General features: G+C 33.7%; 1 protein-coding gene across 1 annotated transcript in view; it reads left to right on the plus strand.

Moving 5' to 3' along the window:
• REDIC1 (regulator of DNA class I crossover intermediates 1) overlaps positions 1–23821 on the plus strand; it is an 80707-nt gene extending 56886 nt beyond the window's left edge. The window contains 4 exon segments of the mRNA XM_082349510.1: positions 7194–7257; positions 13194–13276; positions 16010–16055; positions 16058–23821. Coding sequence (XP_082205636.1) covers positions 7194–7257; positions 13194–13276; positions 16010–16055; positions 16058–16464 — 600 coding nt within the window. The 3' untranslated portion in view covers positions 16465–23821.
• Positions 23822–24814: the final 993 nt, after the last annotated feature.

Genomic DNA, 24814 nt, shown 5'->3' on the forward strand with positions numbered 1-24814 from the left:
ATCTGAGATTGAGTCTGTCCTACCTGTCCTACCTACTTCAATGTGGGTTTTTTCTAATTTGGCCAATGTGTGGGAGGCTCTTGGCTAGTTGAGGTTTTTTTTGGGGGGGGGGTTCTTTTAGAAGAAATTGTTCTGTGTGTAGCTGTAGATTAAGTGTGTCCATGGGAGAAGGTGAGTTCAGGATCCCTCTACATTGCCATCTTTAACTGCAACTTATTTAATTTTAAAATAGTAGAGGAATACAGTTTAAATATGATAGTTTAAAATGGGAGGATAATCACTAGAGAAATGCAGACACATGGAAGAACTTCAGAATGCAAAAGGGTGGGGATGTCACACTAGGAAACCTGATCAAGGTGGGAAAAAATGAGAACACTTCTACATAAACAATAAATGTAAAATGTAAGGAATGAATGAATCCTGCTTAGCAATATATTAAATTTTATTAGAGGGCTGGTGTTTCTTATCAAGATTAGAGGAATATCAAATTGAGGAGACGAATATCTCTACATATTTTTCAAGAAACATGTAGAACATAATAATAAAGGTTGAAAATAAAAAGATAGCAAAAGATATATATATAAAGAAAATATATAGTATTAGGGACAGTATAAATGCAATAAATGCCCATTTAGAGAAGAGAAGAAGAGAATATAGAAAGTTATTGATCCATACCAATAATGAAATCCTGCTGAGCAGGCATTGTGAAGGCTTGCTGAACCTACAGAATGCGGGAAATTCCTTGAATAATTCAGTTTTTTTTTCTATTTGGGCTGCTCTTTTTCTGTTTTTCTCTCTCAAAAGATCTGAAGTTGGCATTGTAGTATATGTCTACCTTGGGGTCTATGTAGCTTTCTCAGCTTGTGGGTTCCTGGTACAAGTTTGAGACTTGAATGTTTTAAGGATTGAGCATACAATACTTTTTTTTTATATATACAGCAGGTTCTTATTAGTCATCCATTTTATACACATCAGTGTATACATGTCAATCCCAATCTCCCAATTCATCACACCACCACCCCCACCCCCTCCTGCTTTCCCCTTTTGGTGTCCATACGTTTGTTCTCTACATCTGTGTCTAAATTTCTGCCCTGCAAACCGGTTCATCTGTACCATTTTTCTAGGTTCCACATATATGCGTTAATATACAATATTTGTTTTTCTATTTCTGACTTACTTCACTCTATATGACAGTCTCTAGATGCATCCACATCCCTACAAATGACCCAATTTCGTTACTTTTTATGGCTGACTAATATTCCATTGTATATATGTACCACAACTTCTTTATCCATTCGTTTGTTGATGGGCATTTAGGTTGCTTCCATGACCTGGCTATTGTAAATAGTGCTGCAATGAACACTGGGGTGCATGTGTCTTTTTGAGTGATGGTGTTCTCAGGGTATATGCCTAGTAGTAAGATTGCTGGGTCATATGGTAGTTCTCTTTTTAGTTTCGTAAGGAACCTCCATACTGTTCTCCATAGTGGCTATATCAATTTACATTCCCAACAACAGTGCAAGAGAGTTCCCTTTTCTCCACACCCTCTCCAGCATTTGTTGTTTGTAGATTTTCTGATGATGCCCATTCTAACTGGTGTGAGGTGATACCTCATTGTAGCTTTGATTTGCATTTCTCTAATAATCAGTGATGTTGAACAGCTTTTCATGTGCTTCTTGGCCATCTGTATGTCTTCTTTGGAGAAATGTCTATTTAGGTCTTCTGCCCATTTTTGGATTGGGTTGTTTGTTTTTTTAATATTGAGTTGCATGAGCTGTTTGTATATTTTGGAGATTAATCCGTTGTCCGTTGATTCGTTTGCAAATATTTTCTCCCATTCTGATGGTTGTCTTTTCGTCTTGTTTGTAGTTTCCTTTGCTTTGCAAAAGCTTTGAAGTTTCATTAGGTCCCATTTGTTTATTTTTCTTTTTATTTCCATTACTCTAGGAGGTAGATCAAGATCTTGCTGTGATTTATGTCAAAGTGTGTTCTTCCTATGTTTTCCTGTAAGAGTTTTATAGTGTCCAGTCTTACATTTAGGTCTCAAATCCATTTTGAGTTTATTTTTGTGTATGGTGTTAGGGAGTGTTCTAATTTCATTCTTTTACATGTAGCTGTCCAGTTTTCCCAGCACCACTTATTGAAGAGACTGTCTTTTCTTCATTGTATATCCTTGCCTCCTTTGTCATAGATTAATTGACCATAGGTGGGTGGGTTTATCTCTGGGCTTTCTATCCTGTTCCATTGATCTATATTTCTGTTTTTGTGTCAGTACCATGTTGTCTTGATTACTGTAGCTTTATAGTATAGTCTGAAGTCAGGGAGTCTGATTTCTCCAGCTCCATTTTTTTCCCTCAAGACCTCTTTGGCTATTCGGGGTCTTTTGTGTCTCCATACAAATTTTAAGATTTTTTGTTCTAGTTCTTTAAAAAATGCCATTGGTAATTTGATAAGGATTGCATTGAATCTGTAGATTGCTTTGGGTAGTATAGTCATTTTCACAATATTGATTCTTCCAATCCAAGAACATGGTATATCTCTCCATCTGTTGGTATCATCTTTAATTTCTTTCAACAGTGTCTTATAGTTTTCTGCATACAGGTCTTTTGTCTCCCTAGGTAGGTTTATTCCTAGGTATTTTATTCCTTTTGTTGCAATGGTAAATGGGAGTGTTTCCTTAATTTCTCTTTCAGATTTTTCATCATTAGTGTATAGGAATGCAAGAGATTTCTGTGCATTAATTTTGTATCCTGCAACTTTACCAAATTCATTGATTAGCTCTAGTAGTTTTCTGGTGGCATCTTTAGGATTCTCTATGTATAGTATCATGTCATCTGCAAACAGTGACAGTTTCACTTCCTCTTTTCCAATTTGTACTCCTTTTTATTTCTTTTTCTTCTCTGATTGCCGTGGCTAGGACTTCCAAAACTATATTGAATAGTGGTGAGAGTGGACATCCTTGTCTTGTTCCTGATCTTAGAGGAAATGCTTTCGGTTTTTCACAGTTGACAATGATGTTTGCTGTGGGTTTGTTTTCTGATTTGGATTCCTTTTCTTTCTTTTTCCTCTCTGATTGCTGTGGCTGAAACTTCCAAAACTATGTTGAATAATAGTGGTGAGAGTGGGCAACCTTGTCTTGTTCCTGATCTTAGAAGAAATGGTTTCAGTTTTTCACCATTGAGAACAATGTTGGCTATGAGTTTGTCATATATGGCCTTTATTATGTTGAGGTAGGTTCCCTCTAGGCCCACTTTCTGGAGAGTTTTTATCATAAATGGGTATTGAATTTTGTCAAAAGCTTTTTCTGCATCTATTGAGATGATCATATGGTTTTTATTCTTCCATTTGTTAATATGGTGTATCACATTGATTCATTTGCATATATTAAAGAATTCTTGCATCCCTGGGATAAATCCCACTTGATCATGGTGCATGATACTTTTAATGTGTTGTTGGATTCTGTTTGCTAGTATTTTTTGAGGATTTTTGCGTCTCTATTCATCAGTGATACTGGTCTGTAATTTTGTTTTTTTTGTAGTATGTTTGTCTGGTTTTGGTATCAGGGTGATGGTGGCCTCAAAGAATGAGTTTGGGAGTGTTCCTTCCTCTGCAGTTTTTTGGAAGAGTTTGAGACGGATGTGTATTAGCTCTTCTCTAAATGTTTGATAGAATTCACCTGTGAAGCCATCTGGTCCTGGGCTTTTGTTTGTTGGAAGATTTTTAATCACCGTTTCAATTTCATTACTTGTGATTGGTCAGTTCATATTTTCTGTTTCTTCCTGGTTCAGTCTTGGAAGGTTATTCCTTTCTAAGAATTTGTACATTTCTTCCAGGTTGTCCATTTTATTGGCATAGAGTTGCTTGTAGTAGTCTCTTAGGATGCTTTGTATTTTTGTGGTGTCTCTTGTAACTTCTCCTTTTTCATTTCTAATTTTATTGATTTGAGTCCTCTCCCTCTTTTTCTTGATGAATCTGGCTAATGGTTTGTCAAATTTATCTTCTCAAAGAACCACATTTTAGTTTTATTGATCTTTGCTATTGTTTTCTTTGTTTCTATTTCATTTATTTCTGATCTGATCTTTATGATTTCTTTCCTTCTGCTAACTTTGGGTTTTGTTTGTTCTTCTTTCTCTAGTTCCTTTAGGTGTAAGGTTAGATTGTTTATTTGAGATCTTTCTTGTTTCTTGAGGTAGGCTTGTATAGCTATAAGCTTCCCCCTTAGAACTGCGTTTTCTTCATCCCATGGGTTTTTGGGTCATCGTGTTTTCATTGTCATTTGTCTCTAGGTATTTTTTTATTTCCTCTTTGAGTTCTTCAGTGATCTCTTGGTTATTTAGTAGTGTATTGTTTAGCCTCCATGTGTTTGTGTTTTTTACGGTTTTTCCCCTGTAATTCATTTCTAATCTCGTAGCATTTTGGTCAGAAAAGATGTTTGATATGATTTCAATTTTCTTAAATTTACTGAGCCTTGATTTGTGACCCAAGATGTGATCTATCCTGGAGAATGCTCTGTGCACACTTGAGAAGAAAGTGTAATCTGCTGTTTTGGGATAGAATGTCCTATAAATATCAGTTAAATCCATCTGTTCTATTGTGTCATGTAAAGCTTGTGTTTCCTTATTAATTTTCTCTTTGGATTATGTGTCCATTGCTGTAAGTGAGGTGTTAAAGTCCCCCACTATTATTCTGTTACTGTCGATTTCATCTTTCATAGCTGTTAGCAGTTGCCTTATCTTCTTCTTGGATGGATCCCTTGATCTTTATGTACTGTCCTTCCTTGTCTCTTGTAACATTATTTATTTTAAAGTCTATTTTGTCTGATATGAGTATTGCTACTCCCGCTTTCTTTTGATTTCCATTTACAGGGAATATCTTTTTCCATCCTCTCAATTTCAGTCTGAATGTGTCCCTAGGTCTGAAGTGGGTCTCTTGTAGACAGCATAAATATGGTTCTTGTTTTTGTATCCATTCAGCGAGCCTGTGTCTTTTGGTTGGAGCATTTAATCCATTCCCGTTTAAGGTAATTATCAATATGTAAGTTCCTATGACCATTTTCTTAATTGTTTTGGGTTTGTTTTTGTAGGTCCTTTTCTTCTCTTGTGTTTCCCACTTAGAGAAGTTCCTTTAGCATTTGTTGTAGAGCTGGTTTGGTGTTGCTGAATTCTCTTAGCTTTTGCTTGTCTGTAAAGCTTTTGATTTCCCCATCAAATCTGAATGAGGTCCTTGCCGGGTAGAGTAATCTTGGTTGTAGGTTCTTCCCTTTCATCACTTTAAATATATGATGCCACTCCCTTCTGGCTTGTAGAGTTTCTGCTGAGAAATCAGCTGTTAACCTTATGGGAGCTCCCTTGTATGTTATTTGTCCTTTTTCCCTTGCTGCTTTCAATACCTTGTCTTTAATTTTTGCCACTTTGATTACTATGTGTCTCCGTGTGTTTCTCCTTGGGTTTTTCCTGTATGGGACTCTCTACACTTCCTGGACCTGGGTGGCTATTTCGTTTCCCATGTTAGGGAAGTTTTCAACTATAATCTCTTCAAATATTTTCTCTGGTCCTTTCTCTCTCTCTTCTCCTTCTGGGACCCCTATAATACGAATGCTTTTGAGTTTATTGTTGTCTCAGAGGTCCCTTAGGCTGTCCTCATTTCTTTTCATTCTTTTTTCTTTATTCTGTTCCTCAGCAGTGAATTCCACCATTCTGTCTTCCAGGTCACTTATCCCTTCTTCTGCCTCAGTTATTCTGCTTTTGATTCCTTCTAGCGTATTTTCCATTTCAGTTATTGTATTGTTCATTTCTGTTTGTTTGTTCTTTAATTCTTCTAGATCTTTGTTAAGCATTTCTTGCATCTTCTTGATCTTTGCCTCCATTCTTTTTCTGAACTCATGGATCATCTTCACTATCATTATTCTGAATTCTTTTCCTGGAAGGTTGCCTATCTCCACTTCATTTTGTTGTTTTTCTGGGGTTTTATCTTGTTCCTTCCTCCGGTACATAGCCCTCTGCCTTTCATCTTGTCTATCTTTCTGTGAATGTGGTTTTTGTTCCCCAGGCTGCAGGATTGTAGTTCTTCTTGCTTCTGCTGTCTGCCCTCTGAACATACAATACTTTTTAAATGGTTGAATAATGGGGTTGGAGAAGAGGCTCTGCTCTATAAAGTTATTCAGGACCCCTAGCTGGTAGGGACTCTGCTGTCTTTTAACTGGTAGCTTTCCATGTTTGCACTGTATGTTGATATCAGAGGGAAAAGGAAGTGGAGGATTATGCAGAAAATTTTTATAGACCAAGACTGGTAGTGATCTGCACCGTATTTGCCAATGACCAGAACTTAAATCACTTGTTCAAACCAGCTGCAAGGGAGGCTAGGAAATGTAGTTTAGCTGTATGCCTAAGAGGAAGGGGAAACAGGTTTGATTGAGCAGCCAGACAGTTTCTCTTTTATACTACCTATCTATCTAAAAAACTATATCCCACCAACAGAGAATATTTATTTTCTATGAATCCGTGGTACATTTATAAACATAATTCATATATAATAATAAGCCATAAAGAAACTCTAAGATATTTATCTATGGAGAGATTCATAGCCACATTCTCTAGTAAAAAATCATTAAAGTTGTAATCAACAGCAACAACGAAAGTGTTTAACCTCCCTTACCTTCTTGGAAATTAAGAAACGCTGTGGGTTTAACAAAGAAAAAGAAAAAAAAGAAAAAAATCAAAAGAAAATGCAAATTACATAGAAATTGATGAAAATCAAAGCCAGTGGTGTGTTATACAGAAAATTTATACCTCTAAGAGCTTTTATTATTTAGAAAACCTGAAAGTAAATGAACTGATATCCAACTTAAGAAATTAGAAAGAGAATAGCAGAATAGATTTTCAGATTGCTTTAATATCTTTGTCTTTTTTCAGCTACATTTGCTAAGGTTACCTGAAGCCTTTCCTTTTTTCAATAATTTATTTCTTGGTAAATGTCTATTCTGTTGCTTGCTGTTTCTAAACCAATTTAAATTTTATTTCATTTTATTGTTCATCACAGGCAAATTTTTCTTTGTGATTTTAAAATCATCTTAGTGGAATTAAAGTAATATGAAAGAAGAATGCTCTAAGATGAATTGGTGTGGTTAAAAAGGAACTATAAGTAGGTATTATTTTATATACTTTGGAGTTGTTAAAATTTTGTTTTTCTTCTAGATTCTGATGGAAGAAGGAGGAATGTGTTCTTTAAAAGGCAGGATAACATCTACTAAGAAAACTGGTCAGTATAACTATAAGTGAATTTTATTCTTTTAAAAAACAACATTTTAACAGAAATTAGTTAAATTTTAAGGTTTTTTTAGAGTTTTGCAAGCAAATATATTTTATAAGTATCTTAGAATATATTAATAATGCAATTGGCTCTTTAAAATTAATTTTATCTTCTATAAAATGTTATACATGATGAATATATATAATATATATGTACAACTTACTGAATAATAAACAGATACCTTTGTACTTAGTTTGTATAGTAGTTTAAGAAATAATACATAATTAGTACTTTTGAATATCTTCCCAATTCCATTGCCTATCCTGCCCCCTAGTGGTAACTCTTTTCCTGAATTTGTTTTTTGTGATAACACATATAGACTTTTCCAATTGCTTGATTTTGAGCTTTCTGCCACAAATTGAGTCAAACTCTATACATTTTTCTGCAACTTACTTTTTGTTCACCCAGTAATATGTTTTGAGGTTCAATCACCCTGACACTTGTGACTCTAATACAGTTCATCATTTGTTTTCTCCTATATAGCCTTCTATTGTGTGAATGTAGCACAATCTATGTATGCATCTTCTGACAAAGATTATTTGAGTTGTTTGTAATATTTTGCTATGATAAACAATGCTACTTTGACAATTTTTGACATTTCTCCTGGCACACATGTATAAAAGTTTCTTCTAGGATATAATTCTAGAAGTAGAATTGGCTAGTTCATATGATATGCACTCTTCTAACTCTTCTTCTAATGCAAAATTGTTTTCCAAAGTAGATGTGCCAGTTTAAACTCCCACTAGCAATAGGTAAAGAGTCTTAGCTGTTACATATTCTCACTAACACTGGGTCAGCTTTTTATCATTGTTGGCAATGTGATATCTCATTGCAATTTCAATTTATATTTCCCATTATTGATTAGGCTCATTGGCCACCCATATTTCATCTGTGAAATGTCTTTCATGTCTATTGTCCATGTTTCTTTTAGGAAGTTTAGCTTTCTTTATGGGATGTGTCTTTTGTATATCTATGTCCTTTATACCTTTTATATATCCTAGATTCAAATTGCTTGTAGACTCCTGTGTAGCAGATATTTCATATTTGAGTAGCAGATATTTCATATTTGAGTGGTCTTTTTCTTCTATATTTTCTTTTTATTGACAGTACTTTCTGGCACTTTTTAGATATTTTGTGATAGAATGATTCTTCAGCATATCTAGTCTGTTGGGATACCTAGAAATCTTTATGGACTTTTTCCATTTTTACTTAATTTAATTTTTTTAATATGTAAAGCATCAATTTGGTTTCTATCCCTCTCCTGTCTGCCCTATTTCCTTCTGCCTCATATGAGTAGCTATTTTTTGTTGGTTTACTGTTAATCATTCCAGTGGACTTTTTTTCTAAATAAAGCCTGATGTGTATAAATGCACATATATGTGTGTCTTAGTTCCCTGCCCTTTTCACTCTAAATGTAATGTAGGATATTTTATTTAATACAGTATATTTTATAGATTAATTAAATGGATTTATTTAATAAATTTTCTGTAGATTTCCTCATATTAGTAGTGGACATTTATTCATCCTTTATTTATGCCCATTTAGTAATTCATTATGTGTATGATCTATAGTTTACTCAGTCAGTGCCCTGTTGGTGGACATTTAGGTTGTTTCAAGTATCTCTTTCTTACAAACAATGTGCAGTGAACAACTTTGAGCACATATTTCTTAATTGTGGAGGTACATTTTCAGGGTAATTTCTAGAAGTGGGATTGCTGAATCAAAGAAGAGATACATTGGGGGTTTTTTTTTTTTTGATAGTTATTTGCCAAAATTTGATTTTCATAGAAATTGCCAAATTCCCCATTGCATCATTTTGTAATCCTACCAGAAATGTGCTTTTTATTCCACAGCCTCACCAACAGGGATTGTGGTCAAACTTAGGAATTTTTGTGAATCTTATAAAGATATATAGATAGAAGTTTCAGTTTGCACTTCTTTTTCTATGAGTGCAGTTGAGCATCTTTTAAAAATGTGTAATGGCTATTTGTGATTTTTTTTCTGTGAACTCTCCATTCATGTCCTTAGACCCATTGAGTTTTTACATATTTTTCTTGATATTTAAGAGCTCTTTATATATTAATATTAAAGAGATTTAGGTCTTTGTAATGTGTCACAAATATTTTCTCCTAGTTTATTATTAATTTTTGATTTGTTTTGTCTGTTTTTACTATGCTTATGGTGTCTCCTGCTTTGCAAAAGGCTTAACATTTTTTATGTAGCTAATATTATCAATCTTTTCTTTTATACCTTTGGATTTAATTAGAAAGACTCTTTACACTCCCTGGTTACAAATGAATTCACTTATATTTTCTTCTAGTGTTAGTATGATTTTATATTTTTGCACTTAGAGTTTATCCTGATTTAGGAGTTTATCCTGATTCAAGTTTTTAAAAATGCATCTTTTCCCTAGAAATTTGTGATACTACCTTTTTATGTATCAACTTTCCATATATACTTCAGTCTGTTCTGGGGCTTTCTTTACCATTCCATTGATCTTTCCTAATCTTCATGTGCTAATATCACATTACTTTTATTATGATTACTTTATGCTATGTTTAATTTCTAAGAGTTACACCTCCCTTTACACTTTTTAAAGAATTTTTCTGGCTATTTTTGATTAATTTTACATGTAAATTTTAAAATCAACTTGTGTAACTTCAAGGAAATGTTTTTTTTTTTCGGGGGCGCACACTGCTTGGCATGTGGGATCTTAGTTCCCTGACCAGGGATCAAACCTGTGCCCCCTCCAGTGGAAGCACGGAGTCTTAACCACTGGATACCGGGGAAGTCCCGCCAAGGAAATGTTCCAATTTTTATTAGAAAAGTACTAAATGTATACATTAATTAAGTGTGAATTGTCATCCTAATGATGTTGAGTAGCCCTATATAAGAATAAGGATGCCTTTTTATTAATTCAGTCTAATTTTATATCTTTAATAGTTGGTTAAAACGCCTTTATGCACTTTAATGTTTTCCTCAAGCAGATTCTGCATGTCCTTTATTAGATTTAGCTATAGGTACTTTTCGTTGTTTTTGTTGCTACTTTAGTGTGAATGTACACCCCATGTTTCTACATTAAGTAAGAGTCTGGATTTTGGACTTAGGCACCTGTGTGTTGATTGTTTTGTTGAGAGTTTTTTTAGAGATGATTTTGAGGCAATTAGTAATTTGGGGAAGAGTGATTATTGGCATCTGTGGAAATGATTATTATCTTTCCCTCATATATCTTTTTTTGTACCCCAAAACACATAACATAAAATTCACCCTTCCAACAATTTCAAAGGGTACAGTATACCTCTCCTTCCCCCCGCCTCTGACAACCACTATTCTGTTTCTATGAGTTTGAATGTAAGTGTAATCATACAATATACAAATATTGTATGTAATCATACAATATTTATCTTTTTGTGACATTTCACTTAGCGTAATGTCTTCAAGGTTCATCCATGTTGTAGCATACAACAGGATTTCCTTCTTTTATAGTGCTGAATAATACTCCATAATATGTGTAAACCACATTTTCTGTATCCATTCTTTTGTCGATAGACATTTAGGTTGCTTCCACCTCTTGGCTATTATAATTCTGCAATGAACATGGGTGTGCAAATATCTCTTCAAGATTCTGTTTTCAATTCTTTTGGATATATCCCTAGAAATGGGATTGCTGGATCATATGGAAGTTCTGTTTTTAAATTTTTGAAGAACAATTCATACTGTTTTCCGTATCAGCTACACCATTCTACATTCCCACGAATAGTGCACCAGGGTTCCAACTCCTCCAAATCAGTGCCAACACATTATTTTCTGTTTTTTGTTTTCAATAAGTAGCCATCTTAATGGGTGTGAGGTGATATCTCATTGTGGTGTAGATCTTTTAAAATGGTGAATCTTGCTAATGGATTTTGTGATATGGACCATTCTAGCATTCCTAAAATAAATCCAACCAAGTCATGATGAATTATGATTAAGTTTGCTATTCTATTTAATTTTTAATTTTTTTTGTTTTTTAATTTTAAATTTAAAAGTTTTAATGCTTATATACAATTTTTGCATTGATCCTATAAGTGAGATTGGCCTATAATATGTATGTGTGTGTGTATGTGCATGTGTAATCTTTCTCAGATTTTGAAATTAGTGTTATGTCAGATTCACAAAAAATTTTTTAAGTTCATACACATAAAAATTAAGGCTATTTGAAAGCTTTCTTGAAATGTGAATCACTTGCCTCTTCAACGCAGTCCCACTGTTTTATTGCAGATCCTCATCACTTCATGACTTGATTATTGAGTTAATCTCCTAACAATCTGCTTTCATATAGTTTCACCTTTCTTTAATTAATCCCCAATAGATGCCTTGGTAGACAATCTAAAATTAATTTTGTATTAAAGTGCACCTCTACACTTTCTTTTCTCCCATCCCATATGCTATTTTTCTTCTTGTCTTTTGGGAAATTGTTTATTCATCTTCCAAAACCCATTCTTTATCTTGTGCTTTCTCTATTACTCTTCACTAAATCTTTTTTCCCTAGAGCTCATCACACTTAGGTCTCTACCACTTTTGTACCTTCTATGACTTCTATTGTTGGGCCTAATTTTGTGACTATTTTTAAAAAATAAATGTATGTCTTTTTCTCCATCTCAAGAGTCTGAATACTTTGAGCTTTATGGCCACATATTCCTAAAAACTACTAAGTGACTTACATAAGGTAATTACTCAATAAGTGTTGAATTTACATTTTAATCTACATATCCTTTCTTACACTGTTAGAGGTAAGACATTCATTTAACAGACATTTGTCTTCTCTACTAATAACTATGGGTTTACTATACTTATGAACTGAATGAACCTTGTTGTTGGGGAATGCCCTTAGATCATGTTGTTAGTAAAATCCTACTGTTCACTTTTCTTTTCTCTGCTTTCCACTGTTGAGGAGAACCTGCTTTGTGAGGGTATAAATTCCTTCTAGAATGATGAACTAAAGGTAACTGAATTTACCTAAGAAGTTCTCTCTACCTCTCAGCTGACTGATGGTTAAATTCTGTTACAGAAGGCATCAGATCTGATCTGAGGTATGAATAGTAGTCATGGTCTGTTATGTATGGGAGGACATGTGATTTAATATGTGTTGTTGCACCACATTCCATTACCTTTTTCTTTTTCTTTTTTTTTTTTTTGGATAGCAAATTCATTTTCACAAACAAGAGGAATGGTTGAAGCTACTGTTGATCTATAGTATTTATGCATTCTAGGGAGTCATGACCTACTTTTCAGGCCCTTTTTTAAACTTTACTTGTAATCATAAGAGAACACATTAGGCAGATAATGAAAGAATAACATACTGGATGCTTTGAGTTGAGTTTTTTTACATACAGCTTTTTAAAAAATAAATTTAACAGTGTCACAGTCACCATCAAATTTCAATAGATTATATATCTTTTTATATTATTTTGAATTCATAAATGGCTTTAAAATTCTATAGTTATGAAATCATATTAAAGGTTAAATACAGTTTTGATTGTGTGATAAAACTTCATTTACTCAATTAGCAAATATCTGGTACCTTAACTTGACTTATTTCTCCTTCCTTTAAATTATTTGCTCATAAAAAATGGTTTATTGTATTGGAAAAAATCAATTCAATTTCCTCTGTTCTCCTTTCTTCCCTTACATTACGTACCCTCATTTTACTTGTAGATACATATCTTTTACATGTAGAATAATTCCATAATACCCTGTCAAAAATGCAAGCTGCCACATATCCAAAATTTTAACTTTTAAAATGCTTTGTAGTATGTTAGCTAAACTTATTTACCAGCAGCTATCTTCTGCCTATGTACATATTAATAGGTACCATTCTTCACAAATTAAATCTTTATTTTCAGATCTTGATTCTTCACAGAGTAGTCAGTCTACCAGTTGCTCCCCAAGGCCAGCAGATAGTTGTTTCAGTTCTAGTTCAGAGATGGTAAGTTATGCTCTTTTTTTTTTTTGCTTGTTAATATATGCTATACTAATTTAGAATGATTTGTATTTCTCATAGTTTACCTTTTCATTCTGAAAAAAATAGTTGAGATGATAGTGAAAATAAATGTAAATGTAAACAAAAATGTGAAAATATTAAAAATGTAAGAAGAATGTAAATTAAAATGTAAGTGAGCATCATTCATTCATATTTATGAGATGATGAATATGTTCATTGTTATTTATAAAACCCACTCTTATTGAAATGTATGTGTATATGATAAATGCATTCTTCTTTTAAAAGAGTTTTTAAAAGAACCCATTCACAATAATTGAAAACCTAAAACAACCAATAATACACACAAAAAGAAAGTCTCAAGACTTATGTGAAGAAAACTATAAAATATTATAATCTGAATAATTGGAGTGACATGTTTAATGCTGAGTGGGAACTGTAATCTGAATAATTGGAATGGCATATTCTGAGAGAGTTTCTCACAAATCACAATTTTAAATGGAATTCTCCACTAATTCTTCCATCTTCATTTCATCTACCTTTTGTCTCTAGCTCGCCGTCCAAACTGCTCTTGCTGAGGAAGGACACCAATGACCTCTAATGATGCCAAATTCATTGGACAATTTTCAGTTTTTATTTTACAAGAATTTCTAACAATATTAGTAGAAATTATTATTTTCTTTTCTTGAAACATTTTCTTCTCTTTGCTTTTGTGATACACACTATCTTAGCTCCCTGCATACCTCTCTGAATGCTACTTTATGCCTTTGCCTACTTCTCTCCCACCTTTCCCTGTATATAAATGTTGTAATGTTTAGGGTTTGCTTCAGGAGCCTTTTCTTCTCTTAACCTACACTCCAAACTCTAGATGATGTTACATACTCCATTGATTTTTTATACTATTACCTGGTTGATGACAATTCTCAACTTTATGACTTTAGCTTAGATCCTTAATTAGGTGTCCAATTTCTTATTGGATATCTTCTTGGATATTTCACAAAAAACTGAACACTCCTGATCTCCCCATATCAGTTTTTCTGATAGTTCCCATATTAGTAGATACCTTTTCTATCCACTCAGTTGTTCATGCCAGAAACTTTAGTTTGGCATTTCTTTCTGTCTCATCTGCCTTCCTTAACCATATTCATTTCATCACTTGATCCAATCAATTCTACCTCCAAAATAAATTGCATATTTCTCTACTTCTCACCTAGGGTACTAGGTGTCAGTACCCTAATCTAAGGTACCATCATCTTGTTCTTAAACTATTATGGTTGTTGGCCAAGAGATCTCTCTACTTCCACTCTTGCCCCACTTTTTCTCTAGTTAACAGTCATCATGGTCTTTTGAAAACTTAAACTGAATGATGTTATTTCTATGTTTATTCAATGGATTCCTGTTTTACTTTAGAATCTAAACTGCTTTCAGTAGTGACAGGCCATGTGTGATCTAGCCCCTGGCTACATCTCCAACTTCTAGTATTCCTCTCTCACCACACTTTACACATACTGACATTCCACTTCCTTAGCTTATTAAGTCTCTTTTCTGCTTCAGCACATTTATATATTCTGTTTCTTACCTTACTGTTATTCATCCTTTAGGTCTCAGCTTAAATATGTCACTTCTTTTGAAAACCCCTCCTTGGCTTTTCAATTTAAATTAGGCCCCTTAGTTATGCTCTTGAAGTGCTTCCTGCTTGCTCTTCATAATGCTTTTTTCAACTTGTAATTACATATGCTTGTGTGTAATTATTTGATTAACGTCATTTCCACACATAAGAGTGTGTGCTGTAGAGAGCAGCAAATATGTCTGCTTCACTCACATTGCAGGTGCTGAGTATTTATTTCTTGAATAAATAAATGTACTGATCCTATTTTCTCTAATTTATGCCCAGCCAGTTTTAATGCTGTTTCTTGGGCTTACTTTTCCTATTTTAGTGCCAGTCAGCTGAGGCCTATATCTCATTTTAGGTTTTTTTATGTTAACTTTCCTTTTTATTTTTAGCTAGAATAATCAATACTTCTATATATGATTTTTATTAAAACAGTATTTTGGTTAGTTCAGTAATTAAAAGATAAATTTTTCTTGAAGTTGAAAAATTCAAGCTACTAAATTGAAACCTAGACCTATTAAGAGTTCTTAAAATTTGATTTTTTATATAACAGTTTTGATATTTATTGCTGTTTAACCTTTCTTTTGTCTATTTGATCTCCTGTTAGCTGATACCATTCTTAATGAATCTTTTTTGAGACTGAGTCCGTGAAAGATACAATATAGATATTTTTTGACTTTATGACTCAATGAGTGAATATTAAAACAAATTATATGTGTTAGCTTTTTCTTTCAAAGTTATACTTCTACTTCACTCTTTTTAAGTAGTTGAAGAGTATATGTTGTATTTCATTTCCTCTCTGTGAAAAGGTAGTAGGGTGATGTCACCTATGAGTATGAAGACTAATAATAGACAAAAATCTTCTCTTTTTTGTGCTTTTGCATCTTTAATATAAGGATTATTATTATCGTTTCATGCTATTTTAAAATCCATAACCTTGATTTAAAAAAAAATTAAAAATCTAGGTTGATTTGCCACCTGCCACAGTCTCTTCTTTTTTTGAAATTTTCTATAATGTGAATTTTAAGAATGTCTGCTTTGAAGTGATTAAATGATTTTTTTTTTTAATTTAAGCATCATTAACAGCAAAATTACTAAATTCCTTTTAGCCATCTGAAGATGAAGATCAAATTGAAGGTTCAAATAGGAGATCCATCAAACCAAAGAAATAACTACTAATTTTTATTTAGAAAGCATGGAGAAACTTCCGTGTGATAGGATTATTAAAAACAATGCCAAATTCCATAAACAAAATGAGAATTTTAACCAGTTCTCAATGAATAGTAATATAGATCAGTTTCCACAGTCTCAGTGTAATTCAGCACATATATTGCAAAACATAACCAATAATAATTGCATTCTACAGGTTGCAAGGTGTGATGCATGGATACAAACGGAGAGTGGACCTCTAATGGAAGAAAAATTAGATGCTGCCATACAATGTGATATAATTTCAAAATGTAAATGTAGAAAAGATGTGTCTTCTTTTTGTAACGTAGAAAGGTGCAATGAAAATATTAAGGCAGATACCACTGGAGGGCAGGAAATCCTTAAAAACAACTAATATTCTAAAACCTCAGCCTAAGATTTTGCATTTGGTTTAATGTTTAGAATTTTATTAACATAATAAAGAAAGAATATTTTCATAGCTAAGCAACTAAGTGGAAGTATTCAGAAGATGTATTTTTTAATTTAATAATATTAATTTATGCTTTAATTTCCCATAGGTATTTTTAATAGCTTTAGTATGTCAAAGTTTTTTAGAAAATAATATGTATGTAAATTTACTATCTATCATTCTTATGGTGACTATTCATTACATTATGATATGCTGCTGTTTATGGATTAAAAATATGTTTAATTACTTCCTTCTTTGTTGCATTTATTTTAAAATTTAGTGCTGTTGCATCTTTTGGCAAAAATGTTCTCTCCCAAGAGCTTAAGACAGAAAATAATACTAAATAATACTAAATATGTTTTATAACTTAATTATAAGAATTTTCTTAGCTATTTCTCTTATTATACCATCATTAAAAATTCTGGCACTAATTTTTAGATAAAGTATTTTTTTTCTAATTTGGAGAACATTTTTTCTTGGTGCTTATATTAATTCAGAGGAATGGGTTTTCTCTTCAAGATTAAAAAAAAAGTTTTAATGCTTTTGTAAAAGAATTGATCAACCTTGGAAAATAATTTATGTTTACTAATTTTAATATTACATAAGATTTTCATAAATATTGCATCAGAATTTCTCATTTGTAAAATATAGGCTTTGTTTCTAACATAACACTTATTTTTTTTTTTGTCAAGATTTTAAATGTTCACACCAGTCATTTTAGAAAATGGACATTTGTATGGGTATATTACAAAGTGACCAGCAGGGGGCATTCTGATATCTAACTGTAACAAAAATAAAATTGTTAGGAGTTTCTGTTAAAGGATGATTAGATGCTGCATTTTTACATGTACACATATCACTCAATAGTTTGTTTTACAGAGGTGATCTGAAACATAACAATTTAGAAACACCAATAGCTAATATTTAAACAGTAGCAATCTTTAGGTTTTTAGCTAGTTTTAGGAAGCTCTCTTTGCTGCCTCAGAGAGAGCACAATGAACTCTAAAATAATTTTCTTAAAGTAGGGTAATCATCTCATGAAAGGGTAATATAATTATCTGATGTACACTGATAGTTTTTCAAAAGACCAGATTTTCTTCCTGATATTCAATAAAAAGTATTCCATAGTGGATTGATTGTCCTGAGCATTGCTTTGTAAAATATGACATATTGTAGTAATGAAGACCTATATATGGAAAAGAAGACTATACTGGTTATACTAGAATAAGATTGAGCTTTGAATCTTGGGTTGTTTCAAATATCATGTAAACTGATTTTTTCCCCAAATACAAATCAAAGTCTAGCAGTTATTAAAAGCACATTCATTACAAAAGTTCACACCTAGTTACATTTTTATCAATATCGTAATGTGGCAGTTAAAATTAGTAAGGTAAAGAAAAATATAGGGGCTATTTAGTGTAATGACTGCACACAATGATAGCAGGGTGAGGTTTAGTGTAGTAAAGAATTTAAACTTGCCCCAAAAGAGATCTGGTTTTTTACCCTTGACTTTTGTGAGGTAATCTCTAAGCTCTTGGAGTGTCATGGCTGATAGAAGGGTCTTTGTTTGCCTTGGGACCTTGGGCCAAGCCAGATAGTTAACAGTGTGATTTAGGATGGGACTTTGAGTCAAGCAATATCAGCTCAACTTCCTAAGGGGTCAGAAACTGAAATCAGCCATGTGGGCTGTCAGTCATGCCACTGTGATAGAGCCAGAGTAAAGGCTCTGGACACCAAGGCTCAGGTGAGCTTCCCTGGTTGGCAGTCCTGTGTGTTGTCACACATTGATACCAGGAAAATAACACTGTCCATGACTTGTAGAAGACTGGAAGCTCTGTATTACTTTCTTAGACTCTGTACTAAGTGCCTCTTACCTGGGCTGATTTTAATGTCTCCTTTCCTTGTAATAAACTGTAACTGTGAATATAACAGCTTTCAGTGAGTTCTGAGTCCTTCCAACAAATTATCAAATCTGAAGGTGCTCTTGGAACCCCTGAATTTTTATGGACTACTCCTTAACATTGTAGTTGCTAACTCTTTAGGGAAATAAATATATTTGGATAGGAAAGTGAGTACAGATTTACAAAATAAAGAGGACATATCTTATATAACAGAATAGATTATAACATACTTCTCAAAATACTAGTTTAGAGTTTCTCTTGGTGAAACAATTTAATGAAAAAAATTAACTGAGGTAAACATAGCTTTCTTCCATATTTGCAATTTAAGGTTTATAGAACAAAGTAATCCTAGCTAAGTTTCATCCAAATGAAACAAAATGGAAAACTTAATGATTCTGCACACACTTATAATATAAACTGTCAATCACAGTGACTTCAAATAAAATACTGTACATCCAATAATGGCTATTGTATATAATATCGATCTGGAGTTTGTGTTTAACAGTTTGTGAAAAGCTGCCACCTGAAATAATATGAAGCTATATTTAGGGGTAGTCTCATGTAATTTACTTTTACAGCACATCGTAATTGTAAGTTATTTGTGTAATTTCTTGTTTAATGTTTATTTTCCCCATGACACCATATATAGCAGTATGGCAAATGTCAGTACTCTGTTCACATTACCTTGGCACTTTCCATTTCAATACATGCCAACCTGATTTCCAACTGCCAGCACATTTGACTCATTCCCTGAGGAGTTTCTCCTGGCTGCAGATACCTGTTTGGCCTATGTGCAGGCAGGCAGGAAGTACCAGGGTATTAATACTGTCTGAAAGTGGTCTTTTTAGAGCAATGACTGATGGTAGATGGTGAATAAACACCCCAGTTCCCTTGCCTCTGGAGCAGGATAATGTCCTCAGAAGTGTGTTCTACACCACTGCTTAAGGTGTGATCCACTGACTTGTAACATCAACATCACCATTGCTTGAGAGTTGGTTAGAAATGCAAATTCTTAGAATCCACTCTAAAATTACTGTATCAAAATCTCTTGGAGTGGGGCCAAAGAATCTGTGCTTAAATAGGTGATGTTTATACATTCTAAAGTTGGAGAAACACTGTTCTTCCAGAGTTCTTCAGAAGTATTATGCTTCAGTTGCTTTCAATGGTAACTTGCTTGATAGTAAGCCCTTTGTTAGCTTCCTTCTTTTCCTGTCTCACTTCTTCAATTCCATACCAGTGTTTCTTGAGATCACACCCCAAACATATTACATGCACTTAAATTCTTGGCTTATGATTTGCTTCTGAGGTAATCCATACTGACAAGTTAGGGACCATGACAAATAGCTGAATGAATCGTCTTTATTGGTGTCACTCAAATGTTAACAATAATTTTCTGGTTTTACAATTCTCTTGTACCAGTTTTCTATTTCTGCCACCTGCTGAAAACTCAGTAAATGGGACTAGAAGCATATAGACACAAGTGAAGAGAGAATTAGTGAAATGAAATATTCATCATAATAAATTATCCAGATGCAGGAGCGAAAAAGAAATAGAAAATATGAAAGAGAGTGAGTTAAACAGTAACAAGGATATAATGAGAAACTCCAACATATGTTTAATTGAAGTATCAATAGTAGAGGAGAGAAATGGGATTTTGAAGAGATAATGGCTGAGAATTTTCCAGAATTCATCAATCACATTAATCCACAATTCAAGGAGGCCAACAGATTCCAAGTAGCAAAAATAATGTGACATCCATGTCTAGACCCAGCATAATGAAATGGCAAACCTCAAAGACAAAGAAGATGTTGAAAGCAACTGGAGAGAAAATGATGACCTTCCTAGAAGGATGACAACACTGTTAGGTTATTTTTAAAAGCTATAATGAATGCCAAAAGACTGTAAAAATACCATCCAAATCCTGATAGAAAAATAACAAGTCACTCTAGAATTGTGTTTCCAGCCTTACAGATCTAGCACTATTTGACACCACCATACTAGCCAATACTAGTATGAAGGACCCAATTTTGTAGGCTACAGCAATTTATATTTAAGCTTTTTGAATACAGGTAGTGCTTTCTCTTTGTGGAAAAAGTTTCTAATTTTTTCAGTTTGGTTTTTAACCCATATGCACAATTTTTCCACTGCTTCTATTTTTTTAGGCCCTCTTCTTATTGACTGTGCAACACTTGAAGTTGTTCCAGTGATGGACTTTATTTATCTTTTCAGTGTTTTCTCTGATGGTCTGCAATGTATATTCCTTTATGCCTGTTGCTGAGGAGCTACCACATGTTCTCTCATTCCTTTAAAATTACTTTATTATTTCAAACTTCTCTTTAATACTTAAAGCTTTACTTTTACATGCACTGCTTGGCCTTTTTGAATCAAGATATTTAGATCTGTTTTGAATGTTGATATCTATATCTATCTGTTTATATAGATATCCACAAATATGAAAACTTAAAAGATAACACAGTGAATTAAGGTAACTGCTAAGTTTTTAATGGATGTGTGTTCATTTTGTGTATACCTCTATGGTTCAGTTCAAATGGGTGCAGTTTTCTGCATTCACCTAGTGTTTCTTGTGGATGCAATTGACTATCAGTCAGTGCAAACTTCACATCATGCTCCCCAGGACCTGGGTTCTGGGTCCACCCACCCATGGGCCAGCACTACTCCCAGGACATCCTGGGCCCTGGCCTGCCTACCAGCAGGTTGACACCAGCTCCAAGACACTTTGGAACCCTCAGCAATGCACACCAGGATCCAGCTCCAATCACAAGTGAGCCGACACCAGCTTTAGGATACCCTGGACCCTCAAGCCAGCCATGTCAGGAGCCAGTCCCCCCTACCAGCAGATTGATACTAGATCCAGGAACCCCAGCTTCACAACCACCCACCCCAGAACTTGACTCCACCTACCAATAGGCCAACACTAGCCCTGGGACCCCCTGAGGCTCCACAGCCAGCCATCTCATGACCTGGCCCCACTCACCAGTGGCCAGCAGCCTCTGCACAAGACAGGTTCTGGCCACCAACTGGACCAGGAACCAACCAAAACTGCTAGATAGTCCATAGTAGTCAGTCCACCACCACAGAAGGACACATGCAGCCTACCTAGGGGGCACCCCAGAGCATAAAGCTCTGGTAACCAGATGGGAGTGCACTGCTGGGAAGCATAGGACATCTCCTACAAAAGGTCCCTTCTCCAAGATTGGAAAATGTAACCAACCTACCAAATAATTGATATAAAAACAGCAAATTAGGCAAAATTAGGTGACAGAGGAATAAGCTCCAAAAAAAAAGGAACAAGGTAAAACCCAGAAGAGAAACTAGGTGAAGTGGAGATAAGCAATCTACCCAATAAAGGGTTCAAGGGAATGACTGTAAAGATGTGCAGAAACTCAGGAGAACATTGGATGAACAGAATAAGAATTTAGAAATCTTCAACAAAGAGAAAATACAAAGAAGAACCAAAGAGAGGTGAAGAAAATAATAACTGAAATTTCAAAATACACTGGAAGGAACAAATAGTAGATTAGATGATACAGAGGAACGGATCAGTGAACTGGAAGACAGAATAGTGGAAATGATTGAAGTTGAACAGAAAAAAGAATAAAAAGAAATGAGGACAGTTTCCTACCATTCACATTATAAGGCGGTCTCAGAAGGAGAAGAGAGAGAGTAGGGGCAGAGGACATATTTGAAGACATAAAAGATGAAAATGTCCCTAAGCTGGAAGAGAAAACAAACATCCAGGTTAAGAAAGCACAGAGTGTCCCATACAGGATCAAGCCAAAGAGTACCAGACCAAGGCACATTGCAGTTAAAATGTAAGAAATTAAAGAGGGAGTATTAAAAAGCAACAAGGGAAAAGCAACAAGTTACATAAAAGGAAACTCTCATAAAGCTATCTGCTGACTTTTAAGAAGAAATTCTGCAGGTGAGAAGGGACTGGTACAATATATTTAATGAGATGAAAGGCAAAAAGCTACAACCAAGAATACACACCCAGCAAGGCTTTCATTCAGATTTGATAGAGAGATAAAGAGTTTCATGGACAAGCAAAAGCTAAAAGAGTTCGGCACCACCAAACCAGTTTTACAACAAATGTTAAAGGGACTTCTCTAATTGAAAAAGAAAAGGCCACAACTAGAAACAGGAAAATTACAAAAGAAAAAATCTCATTGGTAAAGGCAATGTATAGTAAAGGCAGTAAATCAACCACATATAAGCTAGTAAGAAGGTTAAAAGACAAATGTAGTCAAATCAAATATATATCCACAATAACTAGTTAAGGTATACACAAAAGAAAAAGATGTAAAATATGAGGTCAAAACCAATAAATGTTGTGGGAGGATAAAAATACAGTGTTGTTAAAATTCATTTGAACTTGAGAGATCAGAAACTTAAAATAATGTATACCTCATGACAATTACAAACCAAAAATCTATAATGATAAATACACACAAAATAGAAAGGAATCCAAACATAACACTAAAGATAGTCATCTAATCATAAAAGAAGAGAACAAAAGAACAAAAGAACAAAAAATAACTACAAAACAACCCCAAAACAATTAACAAAATGGCAATCAGTACATATATATCAATAATTACTACAAATTTATATGAACAATATGCTCCAATCCCAATATATAGACTGGCTGAATGGATACAAAAACAAGACCCATATATATGCTGCTTATAAGAGACTGACTTTAGATCTAAAGCTACACACAGACTGAAACTGAAAGGATGGAAAAAGATATTCCATGAAAATGGAAATCAAAAGAAAGCTGGTGCATCAATACTTATATCGACAAAATAGACTTTAAAACAAAGACTGTAACAAGAGACAAAGGACATTGCATAGTGATAAAGGGATTGATCCAAGAAGAAGATATAACAATTGCAAATATATATGCACCCAACAGAGGACCACCTAAATACATAAAGCAAATATTAACAGACATAAAGAGAGAAATTGACAGTAACACAATAATAGTAAGGGACTTTAACAGCCCACTTACATCAACGGACAGATCATCTAGACAGAAAATCAACAAGGAAGCACTGGCCTTAAATGACCCATTAAGACCAGATGAATTTAATAGATGATAGATAAGTAGATTATAGATATAGATAGAACATTCCATCCAAAAGCAGCAGATTACACATTCTTTTCACGTGCATGTTGAAAATTCTCCAGGATATGTCACATGCTAGACCACAAAACTAGTCTCAGTAAATTTAAGAAAATTGAGACAATATCAAGCAACTTTTCTAACCACAACACTATGAGACTAGAAATCAACTACAAGAAAAAAATCTGCAAAAAACACAAACACATGGAGGCTAAACAATAAGCTACTAAACCAATGGATCACTGAAGAAATGAAAGAATAAATAAAAGAATATGGGAGACATATGAAAATGAAAACACAATGGTCCAAAATCTATGGGACACAGCAAAGGTGGTTCTAAGGGAGAAATTTATAAATAGTGATACAAACCTACCTCAAGAAACAAAAAATCTCAAATAGAAAATCTAACTTTATACCCAAAGGAACTAGAAAAAGAACAAGTGAAACCTAAAGTTAGTAGAATGAAAGAAATCATAAATATCAGAGCAGAAATAAATAAAATAGAGACTAAAAAAAATAGAAAAGATCAATGAATCTAAGAGCTGGGGAATACCAAGCATACAAATAAGTTATGCATATTTTGCTCAAACAATTCCAAAAAATTGAAGAGGAGAGAACAGTCCCAAATTCATTTTATGAAGCCACCATCACCCTGATACTAAAACCAGAAAAAGACACTGCCAAAAAAAAATTATAGGCCAATATCTTTGATGAATATAGATGAAAAATTCTTAACAAAATATTAGCAAACCAAATCCAAGAATACTTAGAAAAAGATCTTACACCATGACTAAGTTGGATTCATTCCAGGGTCACAAGAACGGTTTGACATAAAAAAATCAATGTGATACACCACATTAACAAAAACATGATCATCTCAATAGACTCAGAAAAAAAATTTTTGATAAAATTCAACATCCATTTATGATAAAAATTCTCACTAAAGTGGGTATAGAGGGGACATACCTCAACATAATAAAAGCCATCTACAGCAAACCACAGTGAACATAATTTAATGGTGAAAAGCTGATAGCCTTCCGACTAAATTCAGTAGCAAGACTAAGATGCCCACTGTCACCATTTCTATTCAACATAGTATTGGAAGTCCTATCCATAGCAGCCTAACAAGAAAAAGAAATAAAAGGTATCCTAAATTGGAAGGGAAGGGGTAAAACTGTCACTCTTTGCAGTTGACATGGTACTCTATATAGAGAACCCTAAAGTCTCCACACAAAAACTAATAAATCAA

Source organism: Balaenoptera borealis, assembly GCF_965194805.1.
Source record: "Balaenoptera borealis genome assembly, chromosome: 13".
Classification (NCBI taxonomy): Eukaryota; Metazoa; Chordata; class Mammalia; order Artiodactyla; family Balaenopteridae; genus Balaenoptera; species Balaenoptera borealis.